This window comes from Pristiophorus japonicus, chromosome 6, assembly GCF_044704955.1.
Source record: "Pristiophorus japonicus isolate sPriJap1 chromosome 6, sPriJap1.hap1, whole genome shotgun sequence".
Classification (NCBI taxonomy): Eukaryota; Metazoa; Chordata; class Chondrichthyes; family Pristiophoridae; genus Pristiophorus; species Pristiophorus japonicus.
Window position 1 is genome coordinate 174,972,049 of NC_091982.1, and position 26,152 is coordinate 174,998,200.

The window sequence follows — 26,152 nt, forward strand, 5'->3', positions numbered from 1 at the left end:
AAGTAATTTTAGACAAGATATGGAAGTTGCTGCAAGGACCTGTTTATGAATTAGAGTCTGTGGAAAAAAAGATATGGACCCCAAGTAGAATGAGCTTTTATTTTACTTGATTACAGACAAGCTGCCTTAAGCAAAGAAATACATTCTACTACCCACACCACAATGCCTTGTTTGGTCAGCAGTAGTACAACTTTAGCCAATACTAACAAATCAATTATGTCTAACATAACAGTCATATTTGTATCGTATACAAGGCGATAAAAACACCAATGAAATTAAATCTGCAGGTCTTCAGAGAAATGTATTCTTGGAATAAATGAAATTTTGAAACAATTTTATAGAAATGTTTCCAAGGCACCCAATTGCAAATTGAACTTAATGCCATATATGACACAGTGGGTTGATCACAAGGTATGAAGTGCAATTCTTCAGCTTGCAATAACAAGAACTAGGAGATTATATGATGCACATTTGAGGGTGCAGGGAGATACAAGCTTCAAAGGAGCATACTGTAAGCATGAGCTTGAGCTATTGAAATGGGACTAAAGGATCTTATATTTTTGCACATTCTTCAAGAACCTCTGAGGGCATTTCCCAGTAGTCCTTTCCATAGGAGAGCAATAACAACCAAATGGCCCAAACTGGGATTCCAGAAAACGGAGATTGTTAAAGTAAAAATGATGTGATTTCACAATCGAAGATTTACATGATCCAAAAATCAAAATAACCAAACCTTCCCACAGCATTAGATGCTGACAAAATGCAATATATCCTGGAGGCTAAAGAAATGTTGATCATCTTAATTAAGCCATTAAATGGATGCTCTGGGGCAGGTCTGCAACTTTTGTCTCTCAGAGTGTGGTCTGTGGGGGAGAACCAAAAGCAAGCCTAACAGCAGCAGAAGTTTTTTTTTTAAAAAAGACCTCATCAAATCAAGTTCTGAATAATTATCAGTCAAAAGATGCTACCGACTGAGGGCTGAATAGTGAGGGTATACTTTTCCACAGTTTAGGAAATTTACTGCAACAATCTGCACATCCATGAGTGCTTTGTGACAGAATAATGCAATGCTGGTAAAGTCCTTCAATTTCAGTTATTATTGTTATTAATCTGATAACTGTCAGACTTGCCAACCTAAGCAACACTTGCCAAACTATGCAATTTCCTGATATCATTATTTTTGAGACTTGCACAATTTGATTGCTTTTGCCTCAGCTACAAGTGGAGGTAGATTTGGTGTAGTTAATAGTACTTTTCCTCTTTTCAGTAAACCGTCAAAATATAGAAATATTTATAAATCCTAAAATTAAAATAAAATTAAACAGAACTATCTTGAAATTAAACTGTACAATCATTAAAACTGAGAGGTTAATTGGAATGAAAGACAAATAACACTTGTACTGGGATAAAATTAGGACCTAAATTTTATTCTTCCTTTCCTGTTCCATTGCCAAGCTTATAGGACTAAAAAGATCCTCTAAATCAAAGTGAGGATAAACACATTTCAACATTAGCGTAAACAGAGAAAGTCCAGCAGTATCAATCAAGACCAATGTAGAAGGCTAGTAGAGATATACAAGACTCTTTTTAACCTGCCAATATGAAAGCATAGCCTTAGGTGAATAAAGGTGGTAACATGTGGCCAGTCCTCAAAGAATTGTGCAGTCACATTTAACTATATTTGGTCTTGGTGCATCAGTTAGTTCACGTCAAAGTCCATTCCATATCTAGTAACAAAACGATGATTAAATGGCTTCTTTAGTTAGAACCAGAGGCAAGTTAGGGCATTTGAAATACATGCGTCAATGGACATTCTTCTGACCATATCAATTGAGAAATTTGTGCTTTTACCCATGACAACTTTCAGGTAAGTGATTTGACACTATACATTATTGAAACTGCTTTGGCACCTGATGTTGCAGAAAATTTAGGGCATAAGCCGGATGAAAATGAACAGGCCACAAGTGTACTGATTCCTTATCCCCAGTCACTCAAGAGATGTGCAATATGCCTGGTCAGCGCTCATTATATGGAGCAGTGTCTCAATAAAATCCCTCTTTGTTTGTGCTCCTTAGTTTTGGAGCACAGACGTATTGGCCTGGAATTTACAGACCTGATGGCAGTGTTAACTGTCATTTCACCTTTGAAACTGACCACAACTTTAGGATTTGGCATATGCACAGCCTAAAGTGGAAAGCCTGAAGTTGCGGCCGGTCATTCACTGCTGCTCCACTGATTGTTGATTCTGTGGGCGGGGGGCACAGCACAATCAGTTAAATTTTTCAAATCATGGAAATGGACGTAAACTTCAGCTCTTCCGTACTAATTACGTTGTTAAAAACCCCATTAAAAGTTAGACCCAAAGGGATTAGGTGTAACTGTGGTTTTAACAGCTTATAGACTGCTAAACAAAATTTATGGCCCTGTAAAACTAATTTTAATTTTGTGCAATGTCAAATTTTTCCCTTTTAATAAAAAAGTCAACATTTTTAAGAAACTTAAAAGTTTGTTCATCTTTATTTCAGGCTTGCCTTTTCCCCATGTGAGCCCAATCTTTGTTTTGCTCTAACATTTTTTTTTAAAAAGTTAGAATTTTAAGAGCTTACCCACTTCCTGGTTCGGTGTCTGAGAGAATTCTGCATTTTAATTGGCTGCTTAGACAGCTTGTTGACATCACTGCAGCTCGCACTATAGGATTCCTACGATACTACGCTAATTTGAATTATGCGGCGGAAAAGCCGAACCTTCCGACAGAGATCGCGAGATCTTTGTGCGATGCTTACTTCGGCACCAAAGGTGAAAGCCTTTGACGGCAAATGTCTCATTCAAGAAGGATGGACGTGAAATTGAGGACGAGTCCTGGTGTTTTACAAGTTGGAGCCTTTCTGAACGGACAAATGAAACTGTGTGTTTTTAGGAAGGCAACACTGACATAAGAATCAATCACTTAGTGCTAGAAACAAAAGTCGTCCCTCTCATGTGGGGCAGTGCCTGAAATAAGTGGGGGGGGGGGGGGAAAAACCCAGCAATAATGATATAATTACATGTTGGTTATAAATCAAATCATAAAGCTAAAGTACTACATTTTTCTGGCTGGACAACAATGAGACGTTGCTGCCAAAAACGAGAGAGAAAGAACTGAGGTGATCATTAGGCCTCAGCATTTTACAGAGTGGGAGATTGGATCGTTTATCCAAAGCAGTGAGGAAAACTGAAAACGGACAAATGACCATGATTTTTTCCTGTTGGTGACAGACTTAAAGCAATTGTATGTGGAGGATAAAAGAATGCTGATATACTATTAATGTTAGATAGCACAAGAGCTGTTCAATTTTGAAAAGCTCAACACTAGTAGGGACAGAAATATTTTTTTCTTTTAAATCATTAGGAATGTCATTGAGGGCTGATTGACTGCTCGGTGAAACTACCCCCAGCTTTCTGCTCGGCTGTGCTTTTAGGGAAGCCAGAACTGCAAAAGGTAGCAATTCTGTTCTCCCTCTTCTATTGGGTCACAAGAGGGAATGTATGCTCATAAATTTAGAAATTTGTTTAAAAATTGGATATAAACTGATTAAGGCCAAGCTGAAGTTTAGGCTACTGACCCTCTAGCAATGGGCAGCAGTTAAATGATGTACACTGATACAGTTTGTTATCGCTATAAATGACAGACATTTATCAAAATGCATGACTTAACACCAAATCTCAATGGGTATTAGGGCACTACTAGTAAAAGTACTGTAATTAGACATTCAAGTAAATTAATGTAATTTACCTACATCCAATATTTAATGCCAGCATCTTAGTGAATAATACCATAAGGGTATTGGTGCACTTCCATATAGAACAGCTTAAATAAGTTACATGAACTCACCTGGTTTGGGTTTTAAATGATTCTTAGACACACTTAGTCCAAATATTTATATTGGGCAATCATAACACCGCAACATACATGTATACGAGATGATTTATAGAGAATCTGTTTAAATAGAACTAAATAAATATACAGAATAAACATTGTTGAGGTTATTGTTTTAAAACTTTGTGAATAACCTAAAATAACTACAATCTTTTAAAATAAGTCCTGAAGATAGCTATCCCATTAAATTTCCAGACCGTAGGAGTTTATGAATTCTTCGATTATACTCCACATACCATCAGTAGATTGCCTATCCAACTGGGAAATATCACAGGGACACCTATTCTCTTGAGGTGGAACCACATGATCTTCCACTTCCTGCATAACAGTAGCCCCAGGAAACCATCTTCAGTTCAGTTTCCTCTTGCTATTGGCATCAGTCCCATTGCTTCTGCTCTGCTGTGAGAATCCTAACAATCAAGTAACACACATAATGTGTACTGTGTCAGAATAAACATTTTTATTTTTCTGCATTATAACTATGCCTATCTTGAGAAAGAACTGATGGATCACTGCAGGACATGTTTTGGAGTTCTTTAAGTTATTTACAACTTTTAAATTATTAAAACAAAAGTAATATCACAATAAAACCTGCAATACTAAAAATAGTGAAATGGAAATTTTGTTTTATAGGTTTCTTAAATAGAAAAGTAGTTAAACATTTATTAATTTTCCAACACAATCCAGAGCTGTCCCCTGACATTTCTTGGTTTTCCTCTGGCAGAGACCAAATTAAGCTTTCTATTATTGCACTACTAATATTTTTAACAACGGCCGCAAGTCAAGGGACAAATATTCTATTTTTCTTCTAAAGCTCACAAATGAATGTCTTTTTTAACAAAAAAATGATCCTGTCTGAAAAACTGGATTTTTTTTTTTTTAAACCAGAGCATTCAAAGCCCAGTGCTTGGTGAAAGAACAGTTATTTCACTAGTAGAGGTCGTGTAGATATTCCTGCAGTTACATAAAGGAGGGAATTGTTCCCTGCAAACTGTATTAAATGACATTCAACCACATTTAGTATTGCTTAGATATACCTAGAACTCTAAATTTAGTCCCATAGATCACATCCAGTTTAGAGTTCCGACGAGTGGTAACCGACCAGAAATGTTAACTGTTACCCTTTCCACAGTTGCTGCATGACCTGCTGAGTATTTCCAGCATTTTCTGTTTTTATTCCAGTTTAGGGTTATGCAATCAATATGGTAGGAAAGAGTCCTTTTTACACGCACACAGTAAACAGGCACAATGAGGCACTGTATGTCAATAAGGATTGTACCATAAGTTGAAATTCTAAAACTATCCTGGGCAGAAAGGTTTTCCTCTTTCCTCCTGAATCCATTGACTCCTTCTTGCGGTATAGATCCACCAGCATTGGTTACCTTCAGTATGTCATCCAAGAGGTTGTAATTCAAGTGCAAGCCTTGACATCAAGAACTGGCAGGTTATCGAATTCCAGGGGGAGGGAGAAGAAATAATCAGAGCCAAGCCCAAACCTCGCCTGCGCATTTCCGCAGGGGACGTTGGATAATGATCAAGAGTGGGAAGCCTAGCTGAGTTGACCTTCCCAATGCAAATTGCCAAAGCTGATTTTAGTGTCACTCTGACTTCGGTCCGCTGAAAAAAAAGCCAGTCATGATGGGGGTGGATGTGCGACGCTGAGCGGAAGTTCACACATTAGAGGGGCGGATGGAGAGTCCACCACTGTCGGTTAGAAACATAGAAACATAGAAAATAGGTGCAGGAGTAGGCCATTCGGCCCTTCTAGCCTGCACCGCCATTCAATGAGTTCATGGCTGAACATTCAACTTCAGTACCCCATTCCTGCTTTCTCGCCATACCCCTTGATCCCCCTAGTAGTAAGGACCGCATCTAACTCCTTTTTGAATATATTTAGTGAATTGGCCTCAACAACTTTCTGTGGTAGAGAATTCCACAGGTTCACCACTCTCTGGGTGAAGAAGTTCCTCCGCATCTCGGTCCTAAATGGCTTACCCCTTATTCTTAGACTGTGACCTCTGGTTCTGGACTTCCCCAACATTGGGAACATTCTTCCTGCATCTAACCTGTCTAACCCCGTCAGAATTTTAAACGTTTCTATGAGGTCCCCTCTCATTCTTCTGAACTCCAGTGAATACAAGCCCAGTTGATCCAGTCTTTCTTGATAGGTCAGTCCCGCCATCCCGGGAATCAGTCTGGTGAACCTTCGCTGCACTCCCTCAATAGCAAGAATGTCCTTCCTCAGGTTAGGAGACCAAAACTGTACACAATACTCCAGGTGTGGCCTCACCAATGTCCTGTACAACTGTAGCAACACCTCCCTGCCCCTGTACTCAAATCCCCTCGCTATGAAGGCCAATATGCCATTTGCTTTCTTAACCGCCTGCTGCACCTGCATGCCAACCTTCAATGACTGATGTACCATGACACCCAGGTCTCTTTGCACCTCCCCTTTTCCTAATCTGTCACCATTCAGATAATAGTCTGTCTCTCTGTTTTTACCACCAAAGTGGATAACCTCACATTTATCCACATTATACTTCATCTGCCATGCATTTGCCCACTCACCTAACCTATCCAAGTCACTCTGCAGCCTCACAGCATCCTCCTCGCAGCTCACACTGCCACCCAACTTAGTGTCATCCGCAAATTTGGAGATACTACATTTAATCCCCTCATCTAAATCATTAATGTACAGTGTAAACAGCTGGGGCCCCAGCACAGAACCTTGCGGTACCCCACTAGTCACTGCCTGCCATTCTGAAAAGTACCCATTTACTCCTACTCTTTGCTTCCTGTCTGACAACCAGTTCTCAATCCATGTCAGTACACTACCCCCAATCCCATGTGCTCTAACTTTGCACATCAATCTCTTGTGTGGGACCTTGTCGAACGCCTTCTGAAAGTCCAAATATACCACATCAACTGGTTCTCCCTTATCCACTCTACTGGAAACATCCTCAAAAAATTCCAGAAGATTTGTCAAGCATGATTTCCCTTTCACAAATCCATGCTGACTTGGACCTATCATGTCACCTCTTTCCAAATGCTCTGCTATGACATCCTTAATAATTGATTCCATCATTTTACCCACTACCGATGTCAGGCTGACCGGTCTATAATTCCCTGTTTTCTCTCTCCCTCCTTTTTTAAAAAGTGGGGTTACATTGGCTACCCTGCACTCCATAGGAACTGATCCAGAGTCAATGGAATGTTGGAAAATGACTGTCAACGCATCCACTATTTCCAAGGCCACCTCCTTAAGTACTCTGGGATGCAGTCCATCAGGCCCTGGGGATTTATCGGCCTTCAATCCCATCAATTTCCCCAACACAATTTCCCGGCTAATAAGGATTTCCCTCAGTTCCTCCTCCTTACTAGACCCCCCGACCCCTTTTATAACCGGAAGGTTGTTCGTGTCCTCCTTCGTGAATACCGAACCAAAGTACTTGTTCAATTGGTCCGCCATTTCTTTGTTCCCCGTTATGACTTCCCCTGATTCTGACTGCAGGGGACCTACGTTTGTCTTTACTAACCTTTTTCTCTTTACATATCTATGGAAACTTTTGCAATCCGTCTTAATGTTCCCTGCAAGCTTCTTCTCATACTCCATTTTCCCTGCCCTAATCAAACCCTTTGTCCTCCTCTGCTGAGTTCTAAATTTCTCCCAGTCCCCAGGTTCGCTGCTATTTCTGGCCAATTTGTATGCCACTTCCTTGGCTTTAATACTATCCCTGATTTCCCTTGATAGCCACGGTTGAGCCACCTTCCCTTTTTTATTTTTATGCCAGACAGGAATGTACAATTGTTGTAGTTCATCCATGCGGTCTCTAAATGTCTGCCATTGCCCATCCACAGTCAACCCCTTAAGTATCATTCGCCAATCCATCCCAGCCAATTCACGCCTCATACCTTCAAAGTTAGCCTTCTTTAAGTTCTGGACCATGGTCTCTGAATTAACTGTTTCATTCTCCATCCCAATGCAGAATTCCACCATATTATGGTCACTCTTCCCCAAGGGGCCTCGCACAACGAGATTGCTAATTAATCCTTTCTCATTACATAACACCCAGTCTAAGATGGCCTCCCCCCTAGTTGGTTCCTCGACATATTGGTCTAAAAAACCATCCCTTATGCACTCCAGGAAATCCTCCTCCACCGTATTGCTTCCAGTTTGGTTAGCCCAATCTATGTGCATATTAAAAAGTCACCCATTATAACTGCTGCACCTTTATTGCACGCACCCCTAATTTCATGTTTGATGCCCTCCCCAACATCACTACTACTGTTTGGAGGTCTGTACACAACTCCCACTAACGTTTTTTGCCCTTTGGTGTTCTGCAGCTCTACCCATATAGATTCCACATCATCCAAGCTAATGTCCTTCCTAACTATTGCCTTAATCTCCTCCTTAACCAGCAATGCTACCCCACCTCCTTTTCCTTTTATTCTATCCTTCCTGAATGTTGAATACCCCTGGATGTTGAGTTCCCAGCCCTGATCATCCTGGAGCCACGTCTCCGTAATCCCAATCACATCATATTTGTTAACATCTATTTGCACAGTTGATTCATCCACCTTATTGCGGATACTCCTTGCATTAAGGCACAAAGCCTTTAGGCTTGTTTTTTTAACACCCTCTGTCCTTTTAGAATTTTGCTGTACAATGGCCCTTTTTGTTCTTTGCCTTGGGTTTCTCTGCCCTCCACTTTTCCTCATCTCCTTTCTGTCTTTTGTTTTTGCCTCCTTTTTGTTTCCCTCTATCTCCCTGCATTGGTTCCCATCCCCCTGCCATATTAGTTTAACTCCTCCCCAACAGCACTAGCAAACACTCCCCCGAGGACATTGGTTCCGATTCTGCCCAGGTGCAGACCGTCCGCATTGTACTGGTCCCACCTCCCCCAGAACCGGTTCCAATGCCCCAGAAATTTGAATCCCTCCCTGCTGCACCATTGCTCAAGCCACGTATTCATCTGAGCTATCCTGCGATTCCAACTCTGACTAGCACGTGGCACTGGTAGCAATCCCGAGATTACTACTTTTGAGGTCCTACTTTTTAATTTAGCTCCTAGCTCCTTAAATTCATTTCGTAGGAACTCATCCCTTTTTTTAACCTATGTCATTGGTACCAACGTGCACCACGACAACTGGCTGTTCTCCCTCCCTTTTTAGAATGTCCTGCACCCGTGTGCATCATGTCTCTCCCCTTCACTTAAAGGGGAGATCGGTGCGATTCTTTAAGTTTGGTCCACCAGGGATAGTTGCGGCCGGGCCAGCGGCCTGGCACCCAAGAAGGGGTGCCAGACTGCCTTTTGGTGGCCCGGCTGAGCCCGGTAGCATAATTGTCAGCCCAACATGGTAATTGGCCAATAAAAAAAAATGCCAGCTCTGGTAGTAGGTCCTCCCGTTTAATGGCAGCTGCAGCGCCATTTTGCAAGTTCTCCAAGCACAGTGCATTCTGCAGCCCGTGGTCACCGATTTCCAGCGGCAACAGGCCTCAAGGGAAGGGGCAATTTCGGCCCCCCCCTCAAGTCTTTTCCATAAAGTAGACAAGAGGGTGCTTTGCATATCTGTGATTGGAAAAAAATACATGATCACGTGAGATTTAGTCCACTACCAAATAGGTCCCAAGTTACATCCCATAATAAAAGATCAATTCTTGGGTCCAAGCACCACAAGCCAAGCTAGTTCTACTTGTAATTAAATGGTCTATGGGGAAGAGGATGTGTTTATAGGCAAATTAATATTCATAACCTGAAGCACCCAGATGATTGAGCTTCTGAGTTCTAGAACATAAACAGCCACACAGTGTTTTTAAACTCAAGACAACTGGGTTTACCTGCAGCCTCATCTATTTCTAGAATTTAACTGCTTCCCTGTGGCAGAACTATTTTTAAATTCATTCTTGGGATGTGGCGGTCATTTGCATTTAATTACAAGTAGAACTAGCTTGGCATTTATCACCCAACCCTAGTTTCCCCAAGAAGACGGTGGCGGTGGACCTTCATCTTGAACGCTGCAGTACATATGGTGAAAGTGCTCCCACAATGAAGTTAGGAAGCAGGTTCCAGGATTTTGGCCCATTGACTATGAAGGAGTGCCGATACATGTCCAAGTTAAGATGGTGCATAACTTGAAGGGGAAAATGCAGGTGATGGTGCTCCTATGCATCTGCTGCCCTTGTCCACCTTGGTAGTGTCGATTATGGGTCCAGAAGGTGCTGCTGGAAAAGCCTTGGCATTCTCTCGATAGTATGCCAGTGGTGGAGGGAGTGGATATTAATGCTACTGTCTGAGGTACCAATCAAGCGGACTGCTTGGACAGTAGTTGCACTCCTTGAGCAGAAAGTTACACAGTCAACTGGACACACACTGACGCATACCCAGGATAGGCATTGGGTGGGGGTGGGGAATTCTATAGCAATCGAGTCCCAAATGGTATATAAATTCTCAGGTGCCAGGGTTCAGGAACTCATGGAGCAAATACAAAAGGTTCTGCAATGGGAGGATGAGCAGCTGTGGTTCATGTGGGACCTACTGGCTTAGATAGAAGTAGATTTGAAGTTCTGCAAAGAGATTTCAAGGAGCTAAATTCTAGATTTAAAAGGTGGTAATCTCTAGCCCAAACAGGGTAAATGGAGTTGAAGTACAGATCAGCCATGATTTAATTGACTTGCAGAACAGTCTCAAGGGGTTGAATGCATTAAATGACCATGTCTCCGCAGAAGAAACCATGATATTGCTCTACATGATTCTGGCCATGTTCCTTTTTTGCACCATCAAGGAACATAGGGTGAAGCTTAAAAAATGAAGTGAAGGGACCAGGAAGCATGGTTGGGTTCCCAAAATATAAATTAACAAAAACCGATGCTACCAATCAAATTTTGTAAAAAAAAAATCTCAAAGATGGTTCGTGTTACCAATGCAAAACAGTGTCTTTGACCAAGACTGCCAGGTAAAAAAAACATTGAGAAATTGCATTTGTCTCTGCTTATGTTAAAGACTCATGAGGAACTGCAACCTTCGGTCCATATTCTACCACTTTTTATGAAGAAGTTCAAATAGCTACACTTCAATCACATTTTCTTTTGTACAAATAATCAGTTAGAAATGACAAGATCAATATCAAACTACCTACACTGGTGCAACTTTTTAAGCCAATTATTTACTTAATAGACAAATTATTTGAAATAATTTAACAATACCACCAGGATTGATAGGGAAAATAGTAAAAGAGGTAATTAAGATTAACCAGAAACAGTGCAACATTGCGGTTATAAATCAGTGCATACTCAGGCTCACCATGAACAAAGTAATGGGAAAGCCACTGACCCAATATAATTTCACATAACTTCTGCCCTACTATTCTAAAATCAGGCATTTCATGAAATCTGATCAGTTGATTCTTGGTTAACTAAACTGGGGGAGGGGCAATTACTAAACAATTGTTTTCAGACTGGAGTGGGTATTGTTTCTGTATCTATATTGTCCACTATCATCCATGTCCTTGATTTCATTCTGTGTCCCGTTTCTTCTAACTTTGTGTGAGAAGTTTGCGTTCATCTAGCCAAGCACTAGAAAATGGAATAATATCCATTTTGGGCACTTAGTGTCAGCAAGTACTCCCACATCACACAAAGCAGTTAGCTGCAGAGTAAAGCACCTTCAACTCTGACCTAACAATGTACCTCAGCCCCAATTTTAGAAGAGCACCCTCTACTGGACAATATTTTTCCATTTCCCACAACAGTGTTTCTGTGACTTCTTGGAGCAAGACTACATTTAGTATTGAATTAGATGCAATTTTGTACTGGGGCTACTGCCCACTTGGAAGTGAGTTAGGACTGCAGAACTCACTTCACAAAAGGACCTGTGTGTTTTTCTGGTGTTTAAGTAGTGCAAATGGAACCTTAATTTAAGTGTATATTTTGCATTTGTGGCTTACTCACAAGATCAACAGTATAAAATAGTGATTTTTGTACCCTCAGAACCACAGTGCATCTTTCAGACTAGCAATTTGAACTGAATTATGACATAAGAAAATGAAAACAAATCATTCATTCAGAGTGATTCGAGAAGTACAGAGTGAACATTAGGAAAATGATAACGTCAATGTGCACAGGTCAACTCTTTTCACTTCACCATCTGTTTTGGTGCCTGTGGAGCTAGTGCATGATACAAACTGTATTCACTACTCACACATTTTCTCCGATTTCACTTAATTTAAATCAATATTGCACACAAATACATAAATCTCAATATTTTTAATTTAATACCCAATATAAACATCTTGGGCTACACAATTTTTTTGCTCCTGGTTGTACTTACTTGATACTGTCAGTGTGTGTCTTGTATTCCATGATAGTATTGGGTGGCAAGTTTAGAACACGTCGTAATGTGTCCCGTATTCGTGCAGTTGTAGCTTGGTCACTGGCTGTTTTATTCCATATTGAGATAATATCTTCCTAGTGAGAGAAATCAAAGTGTGAAATGAGTTGTGGAGGATCATACACTGCTAACAGTGCCCAACTATATATGTAAAAAAAAGTCTTGCTTCTCCTCATCTCAAAACAACTTGCATTTATATAGCACCTTTAGCATAGCAAAACATTCCGAGGCTCTTCACAAGAGCCATTATCAAACAAAATTTGGCACCAAGCCACATAAGAAAATATTAGGACAGGTGACCAAAGGCTCGGTCAAAGAGGTAGGTTTTAAAGAGTGTCTTAAAAGGAGAGAGAGGTAGAGGGGTTTATGGAGGGTATTCCAAAGCTTAAGGCCGAGGCAGCTGAAGGCACGGTCACCAAAAGAGCGACGAATATCGGGGATGCTCAAAAGGTCAGAATTGGAGGAGCGCAGATAACTCAAAGTTCTTGGGCTTGAGGAGATCAGAGATAGGGAGTGGTGAGGCTCTGGAGGGGTTTGAAAACAAGGATGAGAATTTTTAAATTGAGGCTTTACTGGACCAGGAGCCAATGTAGGTCAGCGAGCACAGCGGAAGGAGCACACGACAACCCAAGCACCCTAACCAACCGGCCCTTCAACCAACATCCCCTCAACCACCGTCTGCCCCACCTGTGACAGACTGTAGGTCCCATATCGGACTCATCAGTCACCTGAGAACTCATTTTTAGTGTGGAAGCAAGTCATCCTCGACTCCGAGGGACTGCCTGAGAAGAGAAAATGATGGGTGAACAGGATTTGGTGTAAGACAAGTTATGGGCAGCAGAGTTTTGGATGAGCTCAAGTTTACAGATGTGGCAAGGTGGGAGGCCGGCCAGGAGAGCATTGCACTAGTCGAACCTAAAAAGGTATCAAAGGCATGGATGAGGGTTTCAGCGGCAGATGAGCTGAGAGAGGGGCGGTGACAGGCAATGTGGTGGAAGTAGGGGGACTTAATGATGGAGATGTGGGGTCGATAGCTCAGCTCGGAGTCAAATAGGATGCCATGGTTGCGAACAGTCTGGTTCAACTTCAAAGTGCCACATAAAAGGTTACTGCACAAGATAAAAGTTCACGGGGCTGGGTGTAATATATTAGCATGGATAGAGAATTGGCTAACAGAAAACAGAGAGTCAGGATAAATAGTTCATTCTCTGGTTGGCAACTAGTAACTAGTGGGGTGCCGCAGGGATCAGTGCTGGGACCCCAACTATTTACAATCTATATTAACGACTTGGAAGAAGGGACTGAGTGTAACGTAGCCAAGTTTGCTACAAAGATGGGAGGAAAAGCAATGTGTGAGGAGGACACAAAAAGTCTGCAACTGGACATAGACAGGCTAAGTGAATGGGCAAAAATTTGGCAGATGGAGTATAATGTTGGAAAGTGAGGAGTCATGCACTTTGGCAGAAAAAAAATCAAAGAGCAAGTAATTATTTAAATGGAAAAAGATTGCAAAGTGCTGCAGTACAGCGGGACCTGGGGTTACTTATGCATGAAACACAAAAGGTTAGTATGCAGGTACAGCAAGTGATCAGGAAGGCTAATGGAATCTTGGCCTTTATTGCAAAGGGGATGGAGTATAAAAGCAGGGAAGTCTTATTACAGCTATACAGGGTATTGGTGAGGCTACACCTGGAATACTGCGTGCAGTTTTGGTTTCCATATTTACAAAAGGATATACTTGCTTTTGAATAAATTTAAGACAGAAATAGACAGTTTCTTAAACGATATGGGGATAAGGGGTTATGAGGAGCGGGCAGGGAAGCGGAGCTGAGTCCATGATCAGATCAGCCATGATCTTACTGAATGGTGGAGCAGGCTCGAGGGGCCGTCTGGCCTACTCCTGTTCCAATTTCTTATGTTCTTATGTAGAGGGATGGAGTCGGTGACTAGGCAACAGGGTTTGTGGCGGGGATCACCACAAACGATCTTCCAATATTTAGCTAGAGGAAATAAACACCAGAAAACCAAAGAAGTTTTCAAAAAACATTAATCTTATCCACTGAAGATTAGAATTTCCTGTACCAACTTTCCCCCACACAGGCCAGATTCTCTCTCCAGGTCCGGCACTTGAGGTCTACTCTGTCGTGGATAATGGTTCTCATTGCTTCCTACTTATTATTTACCTACCTCTGCACATAGAGGTTCACTGTCCAATACCTCTATTGGGACAAATGTGTACTTGTGGCCCATCATAGCCCCTCACTGCCACTCTCTTGTATGCACAACTCAGATCCTGGAGCTTCCTACACTTCCGATCCTGACCCAATTTAGACCATCACCAGTGCCTCCTTGCCAAGACCAAAAAGTAGACTAAAAATAGTTAGGTTTATTTGCTGCCAAAAATCACTGCAGATAAAACTTCTCTGTCCTCAAGTCCCACTCCCAAATCCTCTTGCAGAGAGCCAGCACAAGCTCTAAGGGCTGAATGGTCTTCTTCTGTGCTGTAACCATTCTATGGGCCCAAGTTTCGGATCGTGCCTAGAACGGCGCAGTCCCGACCTGGACGCCCGTTTTTCACGCCACAAAGTGCGCCTAAAAAAAAACTTAGATTCTCCTGCTCCCTGCAGGTCCTCTGGCCCTCGGCGCGGTACGAGCTGTAGGGGGCGGAGCTAGGTCCCTGCGCTGAAAACAGTGCCGGGACCTCTGCACATGCGCGCTACAATGGGCACCCATGTGCAGTAGCTCCAGGCGCCCAAAACTGTGTGGGAGGGGCCCAAAGCATGCAGCCCCCTAGCCCTGGCCGAATGGCCTCACTGGGGCTGCGTGCATAAGGCTGCCTCCCACGCCCAGCTCCTGCTTCCTCCCGACCCGAACCACCTCCTCCCTCCTCCTCCTCCTCCTCAACTGTTCTAACTGAAGCAAACTAAATGCCGAGAATTTGGATTTCTAAGATACTCCGTTCTACACCAGTTGCTCAAAAAAATCAGGAGCAACTGAGGCCGAAACTTGGGTCCATTGATTCTACATCTTGCCACAATCGACTGGACTGGACCCATCTGCCTTTAACGGAAATGCTCCTAGCTGCTATATACTGTAGGTGAGAAATCTCAACTACACCTACAGTATACAATGGCTAGAAAAAAAATGGGTAAGCTGCTGGTGGATTATTGAGGAGGGGGAGAAAGGAGACTGCCGGAATTAACAGAGGGAGTGGGGAAAGTGCCAGTGTTGAAGAGGGATAAGAATGCCAGGTTGAATTGAGAGGAGAGAAGAAGTGTCCAGTTAAGAGGGGAGAAGGGGACAAAGTGAGAAGAGTGCCAGTATGAAGTAGCACATTATGGAAGTTGGAGGAGAGAATGTCTCCATGAAGTAGTTGGATTAAATATCTATTCATTGTAAAGTATAAATGTGCTTAAAATTAACCAAAATGCATAATTTCTGTATAAACTCGAAATTTACATCCGTTTGTATTTCCCTCTTCATGCCTTTATGAACTTAAAATGTTTTCTTCCAATATAAGAAGGAATACTGGATATGCCTACAGCTTGAGCAGATTTGCCTGTTAGTATCCTGTGGTGTAATGGATTGTTTAGGTGCATTGCAGAGAAGAAAAATCAAGAAAGGAGGATCACGTCAGTAATGAAGCTTGCCTAATTTTCAGTCCCTTTTAATTAATGGAAGGAAATTAGGACAGGCTCCAATGCTTGTGTTCGATCCTCCCATTTGATTTCCCTCTATGCACCAAACCCAAGTGATTCAATGGACCCAAGCGCAATAAGCAGAAAATCTGCCACCTTGATTTCACAGGTCATAGGCATTAATCAAGGCTATTCTTGAGTTGCAAGCATTTTGAGTGTATGTCAGCATTTGCTAGTTTTCTGGGTGGTCATGCATGTTTAATCAGTTTTTAAAAAAAATACATTTGTTTCTCTCTGCACCCTAGTTCTTGGACATGGATTGGAGATAGAGCAATATGATGCTCTTTAGATATTAAAAATACAATGAACTTAACCATAATTTCATAGAAAGTTTCTGGAGTGTCTTGCTGAGTGAATAGGATTCTCATCTGTTTAGTTCCTGTTAAATCAAAATATGTATTTAAAAATTTTTTTTAAACTTACTTGCTTTTTTTCAGGATTTTCTTAGATCAGGGTTTTAGGGATTATAACCAAAAAAAACCTAATTTTTCATGTCAGATTACAGTAACACTGATAGTAGAAAGCAAAGCACAGGTTTAAAATTTTCAACTGCACAAGACATTTTAGTGGAATCAGTTTTGTTTTTGTTTTAAGGATTAATTGCTTAAATAGGTTCCATTTCTAAACTGCACTATATAATAATTAAAAAGGGATCATTTATAATTGGCAAAATTGACCAAAAAATGTTCACTCATTTTAGCTAAAGGTCAGTAACTGAGATTAGGTGTAATTGTAAACTGCTTTTGATCCTCAGTCACTATATTCTGCTTGCCCCAGCACAGTATTACATTTAAACATTTAGCAAATACAATTTGGGTTCACTACAAATTTTCATAAACCTTTCATGGAGCACAAAGCACTTTCAAGCAATACGCTTGGTGTAAAGCACTGCGAGCTGTAAAATAAAAGCATGTGTTATTATTTCAATCAAAATTGTGCCAGGATTCAAACAAAACTAAAACTGGCAAACAATTTTCTTCAGAAAATTGAAGCGAATGGTACACCTGAAATCGAACTGAAACAACAGCTCCACATATCTCCTCTCCAACCATGAACTGCTCGCCCAGCATTGCCAAAATCAAGTTCTCCCAGCAGCGTGATGCTAGTCCTTTCCGCAAACGGATAATCCACTTTCCACCATTCTTATTAGCTTCATCCTGGAAGAGATCCAAAAAATAAAAACCTTAAACCAAAAGAGTAATTTTATGTTTATCCATTCATTTTATCTCACTCTGCCATCAAATCTGCTATAACTGGGAAGGGAAGTGGGTGAGCTGTTGGCTCTCGTGACTTCAACAGTCAAGTAGCAGGAGATGCATTATTATAGAATAAGTAGCATTTTGACAATTTCCTCATTGGTCTCAATCTTTCTCAACTACCACCCCATCTCCAACCTCACTTTCCTCTAAAGGTCCTCAATTGTGTCATTACAACCTAACTCTGTGCCCACCTCTCCTATCTGTGATCAAATGCAGAGGGTCTGGTTCCCAACCTGTCCAGGTATTGTGACCACTGAGTTATCTCATCATCCTCTACATCTCCACAGCATTTGACACAACCATCCCATTTTCAACTGTACTCATTCTCTGTGGTACCACCCTCACTTGGTTCCACTCCTACCTGTAATCAGCACATCTCTAGCAATGGCTGCTCATTGAGGATCAGACAGATGATGCACAACCACAGGATTCTGTTTCAATTTGAGCAGAGTGTCAGGGCCGACATCGTACCCATCACCAACACTGCCCATTTCCATCTCTTCAATATCACCCACCTCTGCCCTTACTGTATCACTCCAGGGACTTGAGCACATAAATCTAGGCCGACACTCCAATGTAGTGCTGAGGTATTGCACTGTCAGAGATGCCGTCTTTCGGATGAGACGTTAAACCAAGGCCCCATCTGCTCGCTCAAGTGGTCGTTGTAAGGGGAGGAAAACCGATACCCGAATTGTAGGGCTTATCAGTATTAGGACCTTCTGAGGAATCGGGAGTTCCTCTGTCTCTATAGCGATTGTAATTGTATGCAAAACTCACTTATGCATTTAAAGCACGCTCATACACTTGCTTGAATGGGTTTTAAGAAGGGGAAGCAGCAAAGTTTGCTAGGTTGCAAAGCCTGATGGTTAATGAACCACCATAGGTAACCAACAATGGAAACAACACATTCAGTATAGAACACCACTTGCCAAGGACAGTGGAGAGTAAAGTGTTTGGGAACATAGATTGTAAACAGCATCTGTATCTCATGAGAAACTAGGATATGATGATTAAAGTTCTCTTGGTAACAGGATAAGAAAGCAGATGTTTTGGGAACAAGATATCAAACCCTGGGAAGCAAGGTTACTTCACATGTCATGAGAAACTGAGGCAAAGTGACACCATTGAATAACACATCCCAGAAGGGGGACATGTGATAAAGAACCACTCAGAGCTAGTCTGATAAGAGTCAACAAATCAATGTAACTTCGCTGATAGCAGTAGACCAATCGATGGTTTTGTAGGAGAGTTGCACCCCTCAGAATACATATAAATGTCATTATAAACTGTTGTTCTGGGAAGTGTTCCTGGGAATACTTCCCTTGCATGCTCGAATAAAACCCAGTTGAACTGAAGTTTTCGTATGAGTGATTCCGTGGTCGCTATGCAGAGGGCAGGTGTCAACTCCTTATATCAGGGAGTCCACCTCGAGGAAGAGAAGCCTTCCTTCTACCCCAGTTGTAAATGATTCCATGGCACTATTTCAAAGAACAGCATGGGATTTAAAAAAAAAAGATTATCTGGTCATTATCACATTGCTGTTTGTGGGTGCTTGCTGGTGAGTAAATTGGCTGCCACGTTTTCCACATTACAATAGTGACTACATCCCAAAAAGTACTTAATTGGCTATAAAGTACTTTGGAGACGTCCGGTGGTCATGAAAGGTGCTATATAAAATCCAAGTCTTTCTTTTTACATCACGCTCACTGCTGTGGAAACCCTCAGCCACATCTTCAATTATCTCCAGGCTGGACTTCTACAACAATTTCATCAGCATGCCAGTTTAACCTTACATAAATTATAAACAGTCCAAATTCAACCATCTGCATCTTATCCCACGCCGACCCATTCCCTTATCCTCACCAGTCTCTTCTGGTATCCATTACAATACATTAAGATAAAAATACTTGGTAAAGAGCCTAGATATTTTCCCACTGCAACGTTCTTTAGTTAAACGTACCAGTGGCTCTTCTAAATTAGCTCATCCAAAACTTTTCTGCCTCCATCCTTTCCTGCATCAAGTCCCACTTGCCCATCGCCCATCCTTTTGCTGATATGTTGGCTCCCAGTCCAACAATGTCCCTAACTTAACATTCTTTTTAGATTTTTAATTCCTTCCTTCCATCGCCTCCTCCAGCCCAACAAACACCCAACCCCTCCCACCTTATCATTCCTCCAACTCTGCCTCGAGTAGCTTGCCTTCATTCACCCCCACCATCAGCAGTCATACCTTCAGCTGTCTATTCCTCACCCTTAAATTCCCTCCATCGCTCCCTCCTTGTTGAGGGTTGTTAAAACCAGCTCTTTGACCAAGCTTTTGACATCCCATCTGATCTCTCCTCCTTTGGCTTGGCATGTTTCTCCCTCCACCACAAATGCTATGGAACTTTTTTCTATATTAAAGGCACTAAGTTATTATTGATGTTATCTGCTGTGAACTAGTGGTTGCAATCACTCATACAACAACAAAACAAAATCCAACACTATCTCCAAGATTCACACAACAAGACTGAGAACACAGTTGTTTCAAATGAAAGTATGAGTAAAAGTGCATCTTGAGTTGCTTTTCTACACAACTCAAGGGACATTTGTTAACTACTTGCCTCAAAACTACAAGCCTTCTTGTACAACATGTTGACTATAAAAATAAAAGTCTTTGTACTGGTACGAACAAAATACATAGCTGATTTTTTGAGCCAATTCCTCTCCTCTGCTGTTGTAGACAATGAATTCTTACTCTGGTACAGTACCAGAGGTGTCAACATAAGAATTAGGAGCAGGAGTAGGCCATTCGGTCCCTCGAACCTGTTCCGCCATTCAATAAGATCATGGCTCATTTTCAACTCCACTTTCCTGCACTATCCCCATATCCCTTAATATTCAAAACAACCCTCCACACCTTGAAGTGGCCATTCATCATGTTTAAGCAGACTATTCTGGTTGGTTAGGACCAATAGTTCACAAGAGATATACTACATATTAGGCTAGTTAGCCTAATGAAATAGCCTAATTGAAACCCATGGGATGAAAGTGGCAGTAGGAGCATCGATACAAAATTGGTTATGGGATAGAAAAAAAGAGCTGTGGTGAACGGTTCTTTTTCGGACTGGAGGGAGGTACACTGTGATGTCTCCAAGATTCAGTATGAAAATCACTGTTGTCTTTAACATATATTAATGACTTGGATTTGGGGGTACAGGGCACAATTTTGAAATTTGCAGATGACACAAAACTTGGAAGTGCAGTAAACAGTGAGGAAGTTAGTAATAGATGTCAAGAGGGCATAGACAGGCTGGTGAAATGGGCAGACACATGGCAGATGAAATTCAAAGCAGAAAAGTGGGAGGTGATACATTTTGGTAGGAAGAATGAGGAGACAATACATGCTAAATGGTACAATTTTAAAGGGGGTGCAAAAAGGGAGAGACCTGGGGGTGTGTGTTCATAAATCTTTGAAGGTGCAGGACAGGTTAACAAAAGAGTTAATAAAGCATATAGGATCCTGGGCTTTATAAACAAAGCCAGGAAGTTATGCTAAACCTATATAAAACACGAGTTCGGCCCCAGCTGGAGTATTGTGTCCAATTCTGGGCAGTACACTTTAGGAAGGACGTGAAGGCTTTGAAAAGAGTACAGAAGAGATTTACTAGAATGGTTCCTGGGATGAGGGATTACAATTACGTGGATAGGCTGGAGAAACTGGGGTTATTCTCCTTAGAGCAGAGAAGGCCAAGAGGAGATTTGATAGATGTGTTCAAAATCATGAAGGATTTAGATAGAGTAAATAAAGAAAAACTATTTCCAATGGCTGAAGCGCTGATAACCAGAGGGCACAGATTTAAGGTGATTGGCAAAAGAACCAGAGGCGACATGAGGAAAAAACCTTTTTACGCAACAAGGGGTTAGAATTTGGAATGCACTCTCTGATAGGGTGGTGGATGGCGGTGGTACAGATTCAATAGTAGCCTTCAAAATGGAATTGGATAAATACTTGAAGGAACAATTTTGCAGGGCTACAGGGAAAGGACAGGGGAGTGGGAGTAGCTCAAGTGCTCTTGCAGAGAGCCGGTCACGGGGTCAATGGGCCGAATGGCCTCCTTCTGTGCTGTAACCATTCTATGAGTTCTATTTTTTTTAAAATTCAAACTTTAAGTCTAAAAGAAATATAAAATTACACAGAACAGCAACGTTCTCCTGATATTTTTAAAACCATTTTCATGGCTTCAGGGTTAATATCTTTGAAGCACACAATGAGTACTTCATCAAACATCCCCAGTACAGATCCCTGTGGAATACCATGTGCCACATCCCGTCAATTAGAGAGAGTTTCCTTTATCCCTACTTTGTCTCTTACCTCCCAATCAATTACTGACCCATGTCACAAAGTTACGTCCCAATTCTGTGCACTTTCACTTTTGCTAATAATGTTTTGTGCAGAACCTTATCAAATGCCTTCTGGAAGTCCATGTAGACAACATCTGAAGACACATTTCCTATCCAATATGTTAGTGACAAAAAAAGAAAATCACTAAATTAGTCAGACATAACAATACTTCATAAATCCATGCTGACTCTCTTTGATCAAGATACTTGTTCAAGTGCTCCGTCACTCTGCCTCTGATGATAGTTTCCAGTAAGTTCCTCACAAGTGTTGCTAAACAGACATGTCTGCAGTTACCTGGTTTCTTCCCTCGCCCTCACTTTTAAGTGGCATTTGCAATTTCCCAATCCAGAACATTCAACTATAATTTAGGACACAGAAATTTCCAATAGTTATCCATTGTTAGATGCATTTAATGAAGAATAAAACCACTCAATTTTCTTTACTTCAAAAGATATTCATTTTCAATTATGGGTAATTACATAAAGTGGAGCGTTCTATCCCCACTGCTGTCTGGTGTTGAAATAGATATTCTGCTGTCTAATACGAGACACATTGTACTAATTCTTCAGCTCTCCCCAACAAAACTAAGGATGGCAAGGCCTTGGAGAAAAAGATTAGTGAAGACCAACGTAGGTCCCTTGCAGTCAGAATCAGGTGAATTTATAATGGGGAACAAAGAAATGGCAGACCAACTGAACAAATACTTTGGATCTATCATTACTAAGGAAGACATAAATAACCTTCTGGAAATACTGGGGGTTCGAGGGTTTAGCGAAAAGGAGGAACTGAAAGAAATCCTTATTAGTCAGGAAATTGTGTTAAGGAAATTGATGGGATTGAGGGCCGATAAATTCCCAGGGCCTGAGAAGTACTCTGGGATGCAGCCTAAGTAAGTGGCCTTAGAAATAGTGGCTGCATTGGTGATCATTTTCCAACATTCGATTGACTCTGGAGCAGTTCCTATGGACTGGAGGGTAGCTAATGTAACACCACTTTTTAAAAAAAAGAGTGAGAGAGAAAACAGGGAATTAAAGACCGGTTAACCTGACATCGGTGGTGGGGAAAATGTTGGAATCAATTATTAAAGATGAAATAGTGCATGTGGAAAACAGTGACATGATCGGTCCAAGTCAGCATGGATTTATGAAAGGGAAATCATGCTTGACAAATCTTCCAGAATTTTTTGAGGATGTAACTAGTAGAGTGGACAAGGGAGAACCAGTGGATGTGGTGTATCTGGACTTTCAAAAGGCTTTTGACAACGTGAGTCAGTGAGGTGGGATTCGCAGCAGCAGCAGCCTATAAAAGGCCCAGCAGTTCGGGGACCAGCGTGGTGAGTCGGTGAGGCTAGCTTATGCAGCTGCAGCAGTGGGAGAAGGCAAAAAAGAAGTAGAAAGAAATCGAAAGGCGACGTCACAGCCAAGGGGGTAAGTGATTGGTAAGTAGCTTTTCTTTTTCTTTTCTTTATCAGTAAGTAACCTTTAGCATTGTTGTTGCCAAATTAAGTTAATCTAAGGGTTAAGTCATGGCAGGAGAGCTCAGACACGTTATGCTCCTCCTGTACTATGTGGGAAGTCAGGGACGCTTCCAGTGTCCCCGACGACTACATGTGCGGGAAGTGTATCCGCCTCCAGCTCCTGATGGACCGCATTGCGGCACTGGAGTTGCGGGTGGATTCACTCTGGAGCATCCACGATGCTGAAAATGACGTGAATAGCACATTTAGCGAGCTGGTCTTACCGCAGGTTAAAGGTACGCAGCCAGATAGGGGATGGGTGACCAACAGGAAGAGCAGTGCAAGGAAGGTAGTGCAGGGGTCCCTTGCGGTCATCCCCCTGTAAAACAGATACACCGCTTTGGGCACTGTTGATGGAGATGACTCATCAGGGAAGAGCAGCAGCAACCAAGTGCATGGCACCGTGGGTGGCTCTGCTGCACAGGAGGGCAGGAAAAAGAGTGGGAGAGCGATAGTGATAGGGGTTTTGATTGTAAGGGGACTACACAGACGTCTCTGCGGCCGCAACCAAGACTCCAGGATGGTATGTTGCCTCCCTGGTGCAAGGGTCAAGGATGTCTCGGAGCGGGTGCAGGACATTCTGAAAAGGGAGGGTGAACAGCCAGTTGTCGTGGTGCATATAGGTACCAACGATATATGTAAAAAAAACTGGGATGAGGTCCTACGAGACAAATTGAGGGAGCTAAGAGCTAAATTAAAAAGTAGGACCTCAAAAGTAGTCATCTCAGGATTGCTACCAGTGCCATGTTCTAGTCAGAGTAGGAATTGCAGGATAGCTCAGATGAATACGTGGCTTGAGGAGTGGTGCAGCAGGGAGGGATTCAAATTCCTGGGACATTGGAACCGGTTCTGGGGGAGGTGGGACCAGTACAAACCGGACGGTCTGCACCTGGACAGGACCAGAACCAATGTCCTAGGGGGAGTGTTTGCTAGTGCTGTTGGGGAGGAGTTAAACTAACATGGTAGGGGGATGGGAACCTATGCAGGGAGACAGAGGGAAATAAAATGGAGGCAGAAGCAAAAGATAGAAAGCAGAATAGTAAAAGTGGAGGGCAGAGAAACACAAGGCAATAAACAAAAAGGGCCACATTAAGCAAAATTCTAAAAGGGGCAGAGTGCGTTAAAAAGACAAGCCTGAAGGCTCTGTGCCTCAATGCGAGAAGTATTCGGAATAAGGTGGACGAATTAGCTGCGTAGATAGCAGTTAATGGATATGATGTAATTAGCATCACAGAGACATGGCTCCAGGGTGACCAAGACTGGGAACTCAACATCCAGGGGTATTCAACATTTAGGAAGGATAGACAGAGACGAAAAGGAGGCGGGGTGGTATTGCTGGTTAAAGAGGAAATTAATGCAATAGTAAGGAGGGACATTAGCCTGGATGATGTGGAATCGGTATGGGTGGAGCTGCGGAATACCAAAGGGCAGAGAACGCTAGTGGGAGTTGTGTACAGACCACCAAACAGTAGTAGTGAGGTTGGGGACAGCATTAAACAAGAAATAAGGGATGTGTGCAATAAAGGTGTATCATGGGCAACTTTAATCTACATTTTGATTGGGCTAACCAAACTGGAAGCAATGTGGTGGAGGAGGATTTCCTGGAGTGTATTAGGGATGGTTTTCTAGGTCAATGTGTCGAGGAACCAACCAGGGAGCTGGCCATCCTAGACTGGGTGATGTGTAATGAGAAAGGACTAATTAGCAATCTTGTTGTGCGAGACCCCTTGGGGAAGAGTGACCATAACATGGTAGAATTCTTTATTAGGATGGAGAGTGACACAGTTAATTCGGAAACTAGGGTCCTGAACTTGAGGAAAGGTAACTTCGACAGTATGAGGCATGAATTGGCTAGAATAGACTGGCAAAGGACACTTAAAGGGTTGACGGTGGATAAGCAGTGGCAAACATTTAAAGATGACATAGATGAACTTCAGCAATTGTATATCCCTGTCTGGAGTAAAAATAAAACGAGGAAGGTGGCTCAACCGTGGCTAACAAGGGAAATTAAGGATAGTGTTAAAACCAAGGAAGAGACACATAAATTGGTTAGAAAAAGCAATAAACCCGAGGACTGGGAGAAATTTAGAATTCAACAGAGGAGGACTAAGGGTTTAATTAAGAGGGGTAAATAGAGTACGAGAGAAAGCTTGCAGGGAACATAAAAACGGACTGCAAAAGCTTCCATAAATGTGTGAAGAGAAAAAGATTAGTGAAGACAAACGTAGGTCCCTTGCAGTCGAATTCAGGTGAATTTATAATGGGGAACAAAGAAATGGCAGACCAATTGAACAAATATTTTGTTTCTGTATTCACGAAGGAAGACACAAATAACTTTCCGAATGCACTAGGGGATAGTGGGTCTAGTGAGAAGAAGGAGGAACTGAAAGATATCCTTATTAGGCGGGAAATTGTGTTAGGGAAATTGATGGGACTGAAGGCCGATAAATCCCCGGGGCCTGATAGTCTACATCCCAGAGTACTTAAGGAAGATGGCACTAAACTGGGTGGTGGTGTGAGCTGTGAGGAGGACACCAAGAGGCTGCAGGGTGACTTGGACAGGTTAGGTGAGTGGGCAAATGCATGGCAGTTGCAGTATAATGTGAATAAATGTTAGGTTATCCATTTTGGGAGCAAAAACACGAAGGCAGACTATTATCTGAATGGCGGCAGATTAGGAAAAGGGGAGGTGCAACGAGACCTCAATGTCATGGTTCATCAGTCATTGAAAGTTGGCATGCAGGTGCAGGAGGTGAAGGCGGCAAATGGTATGTTGGCCTTCATAGCTAGGGGATTTGAGTATAAGAGCAGGGAGGTCTTACTGCAGTTGTACAGGGCCGTGGTGAGGCCTCACCTGGAATATTGTGTTCAGTTTTCATCATCTAATCTGAGGAAGGACATTCTGCTATTGAGGGAGTGCAGCGAAGGTTCACCAGACTGATTCCAGGGATGGCTGGACTGAGATAGGAGGAGAGACTGGATCAACTGGACC

At 42.1% G+C, this 26,152-nt stretch overlaps 1 protein-coding gene across 3 annotated transcripts in view; it reads right to left on the reverse strand.

Moving 5' to 3' along the window:
• eif4e2 (eukaryotic translation initiation factor 4E family member 2) overlaps positions 1–26,152 on the reverse strand; it is a 50,359-nt gene that overhangs the window by 3,340 nt on the left and 20,867 nt on the right. For 2 of the 3 annotated variants that reach the window (XM_070883409.1, XM_070883408.1), the window contains 2 exons: positions 17,006–17,158; positions 12,244–12,380 (listed from right to left, as the gene is read on the reverse strand). In XM_070883409.1, coding sequence (XP_070739510.1) covers positions 12,244–12,380; positions 17,006–17,158 — 290 coding nt within the window. Of the gene's footprint in view, positions 1–4,152; positions 4,327–12,243; positions 12,381–17,005; positions 17,159–26,152 lie in introns of all 3 variants that reach the window. The other variant, XR_011593648.1, reaches the window with a different exon arrangement.